Below are 12500 nucleotides of genomic sequence, written 5' to 3' on the forward strand. Positions count from 1 at the left end.
TCTCTGACATCACTACTGACATCATCAGGAGGCCAGCGGAGCTCGCCACTCTCCACCTCTTCTCCGTCGGTCGTTTCCACGACAATGGATGGGACGCGCCTGGAAAGTTTTGGAAAACGCTCCACAGCATCTGGAATCACCTGGAAGGGACCAATCAGAGAGCGTGTTGATGATATCAGGTGCAGTTCTTAAAGTGGCAGTACACCTAAACTAAGATGTTTGAGTCTCACCTGGAGAGAAACCTCTTGTTCAGAAGCTCCGCCCACTTTTGGCTGACAGGTGTTCATGACCTGTGTTATCTCAGCCAATCGGAGCACAGAGACAGCAGGAGGCTGAGAGGAGGCAACAGGATACAACCAAAATAAAAAAAATATGCAAAACACAGACAGGAAACAGGAAAATGAAATAAATATATAAAAAATAAATAATTCAAATTTAAAGATGAAGAAACCATTTTATAACAAAATATTTAACGTGTTTATTTATTATTTACTTATCTTTATAAAAAAAAGCATTTCCCATAATGCACCTGGTAACACTGTCTGTCACATAGGCTGATGACATCACTGTGACCTCATCGTGAAATCATATGAACCCATCTTAGGAGGTTAATCTTTGTGCTCGCTGACCTCTGACATCATCAGTACACCTGAGACTGAGGCAGGGTGATTTCACTTCCTGTTTCATGATCTGGCTGTCTGCTCAGACTCTGCAGTCAAATCAATGGAAATCAGCTCAGTCTGCACCAGGTGCATGCTGGGTAACACCAAACACCTGCTGCAGGTAAACTCTCTGCTCTGACTGTAAGTGATGACCAAATGAGGCAGGTCTTTTTTTATGTTCTCAGGTGTCTGTTTAGTATTTTTTTAAATATTTTATTAGGTTCCTTTACAATCTACACATCTGTCAGACCACCACAATCTACACATCTGTCAGACCACCACAATCTACACATCTGTCAGACCACCACAATCTACACATCTGTCAGACCACCACAGCACTCTTGCAGGTTTCTGTAGGTCTTCACAGGGTTAAGATTCTAGCTTACTCTGTTCCTTGAAAGAGTTCCCAGGTTTCTCAGTAAAGACTTGCTGACCGGAGTATCAGCAGTCCTTTAGAACGTGTGTTCCTGGGGAACGTTTGAAATGTTCTTCCGGGTTCTGTAGGGTTCTGTTTGAAGTCATAAAGATGATCTAGTGTTTCCCAGACGTCGCTCTCTGATGGAGAGCTGACCCTTTGGAAACTTCTGGATTATTGAACACCACCAATGAGCTCATTTTTTTTTTCCTCCACAGGAAGAGATCTTGAACACATCACAGCTGATCGCGGACGTGTTGCCATGACAACTGACACGTTGTAAGATTAGTTTATGAACCTGTGTACTTCGTGTTTCCTTCTCGTCAAACAGAAACTTTTTTAAAACATGAAAGTTTCACCAAATGAAGCTGAAACTAAATCTCGTTTCTATAGCAACATCACTGAGATTAACATCAGATCAAAACACACACAATCGACCAATCACAGAGAGGCGTTGACCCACCTGGTGATGAAGGTGATGATGATGATGATGAAAACAGCGATAATGTGACTCAGAGTTGAAGCTCGTTGTCGTTCAGACGTCCGCCCTCACTTTCAACTCAGGTGTCTCTTCCTGAGTGTGAGTGTGTGTGTGTGCGTGTGTGTGTGTGTGCGTGTGTGTGAGTGTGTGTGTGTGTGTGTGTGTGTGTGTGTGTGTGTGTGTGAGTGTGTGTGTGTGTGTGTGTGTGTGTGTGTGTGTGTGTGTGTGTGTGTGTGTGTGTGTATTTGCATGTCGTCCTGATTTGACTCCGTCTGTTTTGGTTTCTGCTCTCTGATTGTGTTGCCCTTAAAGAATCTTTATTTTATTATTTTTGTTTCCTATTGGCTGTCTGTATTCATGACATCACACTTGACTTTAAGCCCCGCCCCCTTGACCTCACCAGCCTCCTCCATCTATTATTGATCAGAGCTGCATCGATTATTAACCGCTGATGATCGATCTAGTTACAGATGAGAGGACATCAGTACAGTGTGACATCACACACACACACACACACACACACACACACACACACACACACAGAGAGAGAGACAGACAGAGAGAGAGGGACAGAGAGAGAGAGAGAGAGAGAGAGGAGAGAGAGAGAGAGGAGAGAGATAGAGAGAGAGGAGAGAGAGAGACAGACAGAGAGAGAGGGAGAGAGAGAGAGAGAGAGGAGAGAGAGACAGAGAGGAGAGAGAGAGAGAGAGAGGAGAGAGAGAGGAGAGAGAGAGACAGACAGAGAGAGAGGGAGAGAGAGAGAGAGAGGAGAGAGAGACAGAGAGAGAGGGAGAGAGAGAGAGAGAGAGGAGAGAGAGAGACAGACAGAGAGAGAGGGAGAGAGAGAGAGAGAGAGGAGAGAGAGAGACAGACAGAGAGAGAGGGAGAGAGAGAGAGAGAGAGGAGAGAGAGAGACAGACAGAGAGAGAGGGAGAGAGAGAGAGAGAGAGGAGAGAGAGACAGAGAGGAGAGAGAGAGAGAGAGAGGAGAGAGAGAGACAGACAGAGAGAGAGGGAGAGAGAGAGAGAGAGAGGAGAGAGAGAGACAGACAGAGAGAGAGGGAGAGAGAGAGACAGAGAGGAGAGAGATGCTGCAGTGTCATACAGAAAGTGAAAGTAAGAATCAGCTGATGCTGAGGATGCTCTCAGACTCTCCGACTGTTGACACCTTCAGAGCCTGACTCCCTCACGCCTTCAGTCCAGGATCCAGACCAGGTTTCAGATTCTAGACTCTCTGTTCCCTGATCTAAGACCGGGAGGAGTTCTGACTGAAGTGTGAGGTGGTCCAGAAGATGTGGTTTCATCCTGTGCCCAGCAGGGGGCGGCAGAGCTTAAGAGGTAAGAACAGCTGTTTGCTGTTTCTGCATCTTTTCTGACATTGAAGAATTTAAAACAACGAGCCAACACATGATTTTATAATGACGTCACAAATTGAGAGCAAGTAGTCAAGCCCAGATTAAATAATGCGAGATAAGATTAATGACAGACAGACAGTGTCTCCGCGTCGTCATGTGTAGCCCCGCCCCCTCACAGGCTCGCGTGTCGGAGAGATGAGAGGTAGGAAGCTTTTTAAACGTTCAACTTGTCCGTGATGTTTTTTATATTTCAGGATGTAAACTAAGATCAGCTGATGAACAGCTGAGGATCAGCTGATCTTTGTTTACGTCATACGTTCTGTCGGTCTGTTTGAAGTGATTGATCACCTGTGACGTTCCTCTGAAACGGATCCTACATGTAGTCCGCTGATCCAAACCCTCGGTGTCTGTAAAACTCAACGAGCTCAAAGTTTTCACATCAGAACATTTTATTCTCCGGGTTCTGACATCAAATCAGAACCAAACCTGACTGTTAGCTAATTAGCCTCGGTAGGTAACACCCATTTTGTAAAGTTAATGTGTACATTTATTTGCACAATGCACTTTAGTACAATGAATAAATGTTTTATAGTGACTTGCCATATTAGTTTAACATTTCTGGTATTTTCTAGTGTTTTTATAACAAAGTATTTCTTCATTGTTTTAAGGGTGGGGTGCTGTATGTGTCCCTTCTCCCTTTCTGTTCTCTAGCTCAGGTGAAGCCTGTAACAAGCATTTGTTACGCCCCACCATAAGGCAGCCCTATGGGGCTAACAACAAACCACATAGTGACCCATTAAAATACTTTAAACACCTTAACAAAAGTCAAAACAAAGGGATTCATTACAATATGACACACTAAATGATAACACAGATCAAATGAGAAACAACAGACACTCCCTGACTGAGAGGCACAGCAGTGCCAACTCCAAATGCCTCTCTTTCTGCAGCCACTACAGGCCTTTTAAGCTCTGAGGCCAGGTGTGCCTCGTTCAATTAGTGGCTTCACCTGGGCTGGAGACAACAGGAAGTGGAGAAGGAACACACAGCACAGGGAAACACACCGTAACACCCCCACCCTTAAAACAATGAATCAATAATTTGTTATAAAAACACCATCAATTTTAAACTAATATGGCAAGTCACTCTAAAACATAACAATATGTATTCATTGAATTAAAGTGCACTCTGCAAAAAAATGATTTACACATTAACATTACTAAATGGGTGTTTATCTAAATTGTACTGATTCAAACACTACATCCACAGAATACAGCAAAACAACAAATGTGCAATTAGGATACAAAGAACAAACATGGGACTACTGACTAAAAGGTGTTAACATGGGTCAATAATGGAACATAGATCCAACACAAACAAAAGGGCCATCAAAGATGCATCAACAGAGTTTAAATTTGAGCATCAACTACAATGGTAGCCACTCCCACAATCAAAAATGGCTACCACCATGAGGTGAAAACAAAGGACAGTACTGCACTAACCTACATTTAACATTATAACACAGGTGCCCAACATACAAAAGTGGAGTGTAACAGTCACAGGATCAACACAAGTAGACCCACTACAATAACTGCTGCCATTCAAAACAGCCACAGAAAGATCCACATAAAGTGAACTGCCACTACCACAACACTATTAGAAGTGCTTTGTTGTTCCTCCTGTTAATGTATTTGTTCTGTTAATGACGTCACATGTTCGTTATTATGTGATGAACAAAAAGAAGATTTAAGGTTTCAGTGTTCTGGTTCTGTCAGAACATTAACGACTTTATAGAAAAGAACGTGTTGTTCAGCAGGAGGCGTGGAGGAGAACCCGGACAGAGAGAAGAGGAGACTCCCAAGACTGAAGAACCCCGGAAAGATCTGGAAGAACCTCAGACAGCAGAACCACAAACCCACTAAAGGTCAGAACATCACATGGTTAGAACTGAAACCAGCAGAACCAACAGAACATTAAAACAGAACCAACAGAACATCATTACAACAGAACCAACAGAACATCATTAAAACAGAACCAACAGAACATAAAGTAGAACCAACAGAACATCATTTAAACAGAACCAACAGAGCATCATTAAAACAGAACCAACAGAACATTAAAACAGAACCAACAGAACATCATTACAACAGAACCAACAGAACATCATTACAACAGAACCAACAGAACATCATTAAAACAGAACCAACAAAAAACTAAAACAGAACCAACAGTACATTAAAACATAACCAACAGAACATCATTAAACAGAACCAACAGAACATCATTACAACAGAACCAACAGAACATCATTAAAACAGAACCAATAGAACATTACATCAGAACCAACAGAACTTAATTACAACAGGACCAACAGTACATTAAAACAGAACCAACAGAACATCATTAAAACAGAACCAATAGAACATTTTTAAAACAGAACCAACAGTACATTAAAACAGAACTAACAGAACATCATTAAAACAGAACCAACAGAACATCATTAAAACAGGACCAATAGAACATTACAACAGAACCAACAGAACTTAATTACAACAGAACCAACAGAACATCTTTAAAACAGAACCAACAGAACATTACAACAGAACATAATTAAAACAGAACATCATTGAAACAGAACCAACAGAACATCATTAAAACAGAACCAACAGAACATTAAAACAGAACCAACAGAACATCATTACAACACAACCAACAGAACATCATTAAAACAGAACCAACAAAAAACTAAAACAGAACCAACAGAACATCATTAAAACAGAACCAATAGAACATTACAACAGAACAAACAGAACTTAATTACAACAGAACCAACAGAACATTAAAACAGAACCAACAGAACATTATTACAACAGAACATTAAAACAGAACCAACAGAACATCATTACAACAGAACCAACAGAACATCATTAAAACAGGACCAATAGAACATTACAACAGAACCAACAGAACTTAATTACAACAGAACCGACAGAACATCTTTAAAACAGAACCAGCAGAACATTACAACAGAACATAATTAAAACAGAACCAACAGAACATCATTGAAACAGAACCAACAGAACATCATTAAAACAGAACCAACCGAACATTAAAACAGAACCAACAGAACATCATTACAACGGAACCAACAGAACATCTTTAAAACGGAGCCAACAGAACATTACAACAGAACATAATTAAAACAGAACCAACAGAACATCATTAAAACAGAACCAACAGAACATCATTAAAACAGAACCAACCGAACATTAAATAGAACCAACAGAACATCATTACAACAGAACCAACAGAACATCATTAAAACAGAACCAACAAAAAACTAAAACAGAACCAACAGTACATCAAAACATAACCAACAGAACATCATTAAACAGAACCAACAGAACATTATTAAACAGAACCAACAGAACATAATTAAAACAGAACCAACAGAACATTAAAACAGAACCAACAGAACATCATTACAACAGAACTAACAGAACATCTTTAAAACAGAACCAACAGAACATCATTAAACAGAACCAACAGAACATTATTAAACAGAACCAACAGAACATAATTAAAACAGAACCAACAGAACATTAAAACAGAACCAACAGAACATCATTACAACAGAACTAACAGAACATCTTTAAAACAGAACCAACAGAACATCATTAAAACAGAACCAACAAAAAACTAAAACAGAACCAACAGAACATCATTACAACACAACCAACAGAACATCATTAAAACAGAACCAACAAAAAACTAAAACAGAACCAACAGAACATCATTAAAACAGAACCAATAGAACATTACAACAGAACAAACAGAACTTAATTACAACAGAACCAACAGAACATTAAAACAGAACATTATTACAACAGAACATTAAAACAGAACCAACAGAACATCATTACAACAGAACCAACAGAACATCATTAAAACAGGACCAATAGAACATTACAACAGAACCAACAGAACTTAATTACAACAGAACCGACAGAACATCTTTAAAACAGAACCAGCAGAACATTACAACAGAACATAATTAAAACAGAACCAACGGAACATCATTGAAACAGAACCAACAGAACATCATTAAAACAGAACCAACCGAACATTAAAACAGAACCAACAGAACATCATTACAACAGAACCAACAGAACATCATTAAAGCAGAACCAACAGAACATCTTTAAAACAGAACCAACAGAACATTACAACAGAACATAATTAAAACAGAACCAACAGAACATCATTGAAACAGAACCAACAGAACATCATTAAAACAGAACCAACAGAACATTAAAACAGAACTAACAGAACATCTTTAAAACAGAACCAACAGAACATCATTAAAACAGAACCAACAAAAAACTAAAACAGAACCAACAGAACATCATTACAACACAACCAACAGAACATCATTAAAACAGAACCAACAAAAAACTAAAACAGAACCAACAGAACATCATTAAAACAGAACCAATAGAACATTACAACAGAACAAACAGAACTTAATTACAACAGAACCAACAGAACATTAAAACAGAACATTATTACAACAGAACATTAAAACAGAACCAACAGAACATCATTACAACAGAACCAACAGAACATCATTAAAACAGGAGCAATAGAACATTACAACAGAACCAACAGAACTTAATTACAACAGAACCGACAGAACATCTTTAAAACAGAACCAGCAGAACATTACAACAGAACATAATTAAAACAGAACCAACGGAACATCATTGAAACAGAACCAACAGAACATAATTAAAACAGAACCAACCGAACATTAAAACAGAACCAACAGAACATCATTACAACAGAACCAACAGAACATCATTAAAGCAGAACCAACAGAACATCTTTAAAACAGAACCAACAGAACATTACAACAGAACATAATTAAAACAGAACCAACAGAACATCATTGAAACAGAACCAACAGAACATCATTAAAACAGAACCAACAGAACATTAAAACAGAACCAACAGAACATCATTACAACACAACCAACAGAACATCATTAAAACAGAACCAACAAAAAACTAAAACAGAACCAACAGAACATCATTAAAACAGAACCAATAGAACATTACAACAGAACCAACAGAACTTAATTACAACAGAACCAACAGAACATCATTAAAACAGAACCAACAGAACATCATTACAACAGAACCAACAGAACATCATTAAAACAGGACCAATAGAACATTACAACAGAACCAACAGAACTTAATTACAACAGAACCAACAGAACATCTTTAAAACAGAACCAACAGAACATTACAACAGAACATAATTAAAACAGAACCAACAGAACATCATTGAAACAGAATCAACAGAACATAATTAAAACAGAACCAACAGAACATTAAAACAGAACCAACAGAACATCATTACAACAGAACCAACAGAACATCATTAAAGCAGAACCAACAAAAAACTAAAACAGAACCAACAGTACATTAAAACATAACCAACAGAACATCATTAAACAGAACCAACAGAACATTATTAAACAGAACCAACAGAACATAATTATAACAGAACCAACAGAACATCATTACAACAGAACATCTTTAAAACAGAACCAACAGTACATTAAAACAGAACTAACAGAACATCATTAAAACAGAACCAACAGAACATCATTAAAACAGGACCAATAGAACATTACAACAGAACCAACAGAACTTAATTACAACAGTACCAACAGAACATCTTTAAAACAGAACCAGCAGAACATTACAACAGAACATAATTAAAACAGAACCAACAGAACATCATTGAAACAGAACCAACAGAACATCATTAAAACAGAACCAACCGAACATTAAAACAGAACCAACAGAACATCATTACAACAGAACCAACAGAACATCATTAAAGCAGAACCAACAGAACATCTTTAAAACAGAACCAACAGAACATTACAACAGAACATAATTAAAACAGAACCAACAGAACATCATTGAAACAGAACCAACAGAACATCATTAAAGCAGAACCAACAGAACATTAAAACAGAACCAACAGAACATCATTACAACACAACCAACAGAACATCATTACAACAGAACCAACAAAAAACTAAAACAGAACCAACAGAACATCATTAAAACAGAACCAATAGAACATTACAACAGAACCAACAGAACTTAATTACAACAGAACCAACAGTACATTAAAACAGAACCAACAGAACATCATTACAACAGAACCAACAGAACATGATTAAAACAGGACCAATAGAACATTACAACAGAACCAACAGAACATCATTACAACAGAACCAACAGAACATCATTAAACAGAACCAACAGAACATTACAACAGAACATAATTAAAACAGAACCAACAGAACATCATTGAAACAGAACCAACAGAACATCATTAAAACAGAACCAACAGAACATTAAAACAGAACATCATTACAACAGGACCAATAGAACATTACAACAGAACCAACAGAACTTAATTACAACAGAACCAACAGAACATCTTTAAAACAGAACCAACAGAACATTACAACAGAACATAATTAAAACAGAACCAACAGAACATCATTAAAACAGAACCAACAAAACATCATTAAAACAGAACCAACCGAACATTAAATAGAACCAACAGAACATCATTACAACAGAACCAACAGAACATCATTAAAACAGAACCAACAAAAAACTAAAACAGAACCAACAGTACATCAAAACATAACCAACAGAACATCATTAAACAGAACCAACAGAACATTATTAAACAGAACCAACAGAACATAATTAAAACAGAACCAACAGAACATTAAAACAGAACCAACAGAACATCATTACAACAGAACTAACAGAACATCTTTAAAACAGAACCAACAGAACATCATTAAACAGAACCAACAGAACATTATTAAACAGAACCAACAGAACATAATTAAAACAGAACCAACAGAACATTAAAACAGAACCAACAGAACATCATTACAACAGAACTAACAGAACATCTTTAAAACAGAACCAACAGAACATCATTAAAACAGAACCAACAAAAAACTAAAACAGAACCAACAGTACATTAAAACATAACCAACAGAACATCATTAAACAGAACCAACAGAACATTATTAAACAGAACCAACAGAACATAATTAAAACAGAACCAACAGAACATTAAAACAGAACCAACAGAACATAATTAAAACAGAACCAACAGAACCTTAAAACAGAACCAACAGAACATCATTGAAACAGGACCAACAGTACATTAAAACAGAACTAACAGAACATCATTAAAACAGAACTAACAGAACATCATTAAAACAGAACCAAAAGAACATAATTAAAACGGAACCAACAGAACCTTAAAACAGAACCAACAGAACATCATTAAAACAGGACCAACAGTACATTAAAACAGAACTAACAGAACATCATTAAAACAGAACCAACAGAACATCATTAAAACAGAACCAACAGAACATAATTAAAACAGAACCAACAGAACATTAAAACAGAACAAACAGAACATTAAAACAGAACCAACAGAACATCATTAAAACAGAACCAACAGAACATTAAAACAGAACAAACAGAACATTAAAACAGAACCAACAGAACATTAAAACAGAACCAACAGAACATTAAAACAGAACAAACAGAACATCATTAAAACAGAACCAACAGAACAGTAAAACAGAACCAACCGAACATTAAAACAGAACCAACAGAACATCATTACAACAGAACCAACAGAACATCATTAAAACAGAACCAACAAAAAACTAAAACAGAACCAACAGTACATCAAAACATAACCAACAGAAGATCATTAAACAGAACCAACAGAACATTATTAAACAGAACCAACAGAACATAATTAAAACAGAACCAACAGAACATTAAAACAGAACCAACAGAACATCATTACAACAGAACGAACAGAACATCTTTAAAACAGAACCAACAGAACATCATTAAAACAGAACCAACAAAAAACTAAAACAGAACCAACAGTACATTAAAACATAATCAACAGAACATTATTAAACAGAACCAACAGAACATAATTACAACAGAACCAACAGAACATTAAAACAGAACCAACAGAACATAATTAAAACAGAACTAACAGAACCTTAAAACAGAACCAACAGAACATCATTAAAACAGGACCAACAGTACATTAAAACAGAACTAACAAAACATCATTAAAACAGAACTAACAGAACATCATTAAAACAGAATCAAAAGAACATAATTAAAACGGAACCAACAGAACCTTAAAACAGAACCAACAGAACATCATTAAAACAGGACCAACAGTACATTACAACAGAACCAACAGTACATAGTTAAAACAGAACCAACAGAACATCATTAAAACAGAACAAACAGAATATAATTAAAACAGAACCAACAGAACATCAAAACAGAACAAACAGAACATTAAAACAGAACCAACAGAACATCATTAAAACAGAACCAACAGAACATTAAAACAGAACAAACAGAACATTAAAACAGAACAAACAGAACATCATTAAAACAGAACCAACAGAACATCATTAAAACAGAACCAACAGAACAGTAAAACAGAACAAACAGAACATTAAAACAGAACCAACAGAACATTAAAACAGAACCAACAGAACAGTAAAACAGAACAAACAGAACATTAAAACAGAACCAACAGAACAGTAAAACAGAACCAAGAGATCATCCTTAAAACATAAACAAAAGAACATCTTTGATTACAAGAACCAACATAAAATGAACAGAACCAACAAAACTTTACCAGGAAAGGTTTCTGTGCCTTGCAGAGGATGAGGTGGAGGGTGATGAGGCTCAGCGGGTGGAGGAGACGGTGGAGCAGGAAGAGGAACGTTTGGAGGAGGTCAGCAGGAAGCTGATCATCAGGGAGGAGCAGCTGTTCAGTCAGGAGTCCGTCAGTGAGGGGGAAGAGGACCAGCTGCTGGGAGACCTGGAGACTCTCAGACTGCAGATAATAACGGCCATCCACGACACCTTCACCTCTTCCCCCTCCTCCCCCTCCTCCCCCTCCTCCCCCTGCCCCTCCCCCCCCTCCTCCAGGGCGATGGAGGTCCTGAGGAGTGCTGTGGTTTGCATCCAGCAGCAGGAGGAGCAGGACCGGCGCTGGACCGGGTTTCCTGCGGACAAAGTCCCAGTGTGGCGTCCCCAGAAGTTTCTGAGTACTCACAATAAACTCCTGCAGAACATGGTGGAGTCCAGACTGATGAAGGCTGCTGAGGAGGATTCTGATGGTCTGTCAACTCCTCTGAAGAGGGAGGTGGGTCAAACACAGGAACAGCAGGATCTGGTAACCACATCAACTGTTCAACTCTAACCAGCTCTCTGAAACACTTTGTGTCACTGATACGCCTGTGCAGGTGTGTCGTGTGGGGAGACGTGTGAAGGAGGACCTTCTGACTGTGGGGAGGTCGGTAGTGGACTGTTACCCTCCTCAAATGGACATCCTGAACCTCTACGCAGGACTTTACCATCAGAGTTTCTCTGCTCGACTGAACCACCTCGCAGCTTCAGAGCTGGAAACAG

At 38.0% G+C, this 12500-nt stretch overlaps 2 protein-coding genes across 7 annotated transcripts in view; one reads left to right on the forward strand and one right to left on the reverse strand.

Annotated features, from left to right (window-relative positions):
- Nucleotides 1-1838, reverse strand: part of LOC136182717 (protein LBH-like) — a 2687-nt gene extending 849 nt beyond the window's left edge. Inside the window, exons 1-3 of the mRNA XM_065963775.1 lie at nt 1541-1838; nt 231-332; nt 1-140 (exon numbers count right to left, since the gene is read on the reverse strand). The exon at nt 1-140 is cut by the window's left edge and continues 20 nt beyond it. Of these exons, the coding sequence (XP_065819847.1) occupies nt 1-140; nt 231-287 (197 nt within the window). The 5' untranslated portion in view covers nt 288-332; nt 1541-1838. The remainder of the gene's footprint in view (nt 141-230; nt 333-1540) is intronic.
- Nucleotides 1839-2731: 893 nt separating this feature from the next.
- tnfaip2a (tumor necrosis factor, alpha-induced protein 2a) overlaps nt 2732-12500 on the forward strand; it is a 17858-nt gene continuing 8089 nt past the window's right edge. The window contains exons 1-4 of one of the 6 annotated variants that reach the window (XM_065963980.1): nt 2732-2895; nt 4726-4836; nt 11747-12234; nt 12335-12500. The exon at nt 12335-12500 is cut by the window's right edge and continues 46 nt beyond it. In XM_065963980.1, coding sequence (XP_065820052.1) covers nt 2850-2895; nt 4726-4836; nt 11747-12234; nt 12335-12500 — 811 coding nt within the window. In that variant the 5' untranslated portion in view covers nt 2732-2849. Of the gene's footprint in view, nt 2896-2922; nt 3115-4725; nt 4837-11746; nt 12235-12334 lie in introns of those variants that run through there. The other 5 variants (XM_065963977.1, XM_065963976.1, XM_065963975.1 and 2 more) reach the window with 5 other exon arrangements.

Source organism: Labrus bergylta, chromosome 15, assembly GCF_963930695.1.
Source record: "Labrus bergylta chromosome 15, fLabBer1.1, whole genome shotgun sequence".
NCBI lineage: Eukaryota > Metazoa > Chordata > Actinopteri > Labriformes > Labridae > Labrus > Labrus bergylta.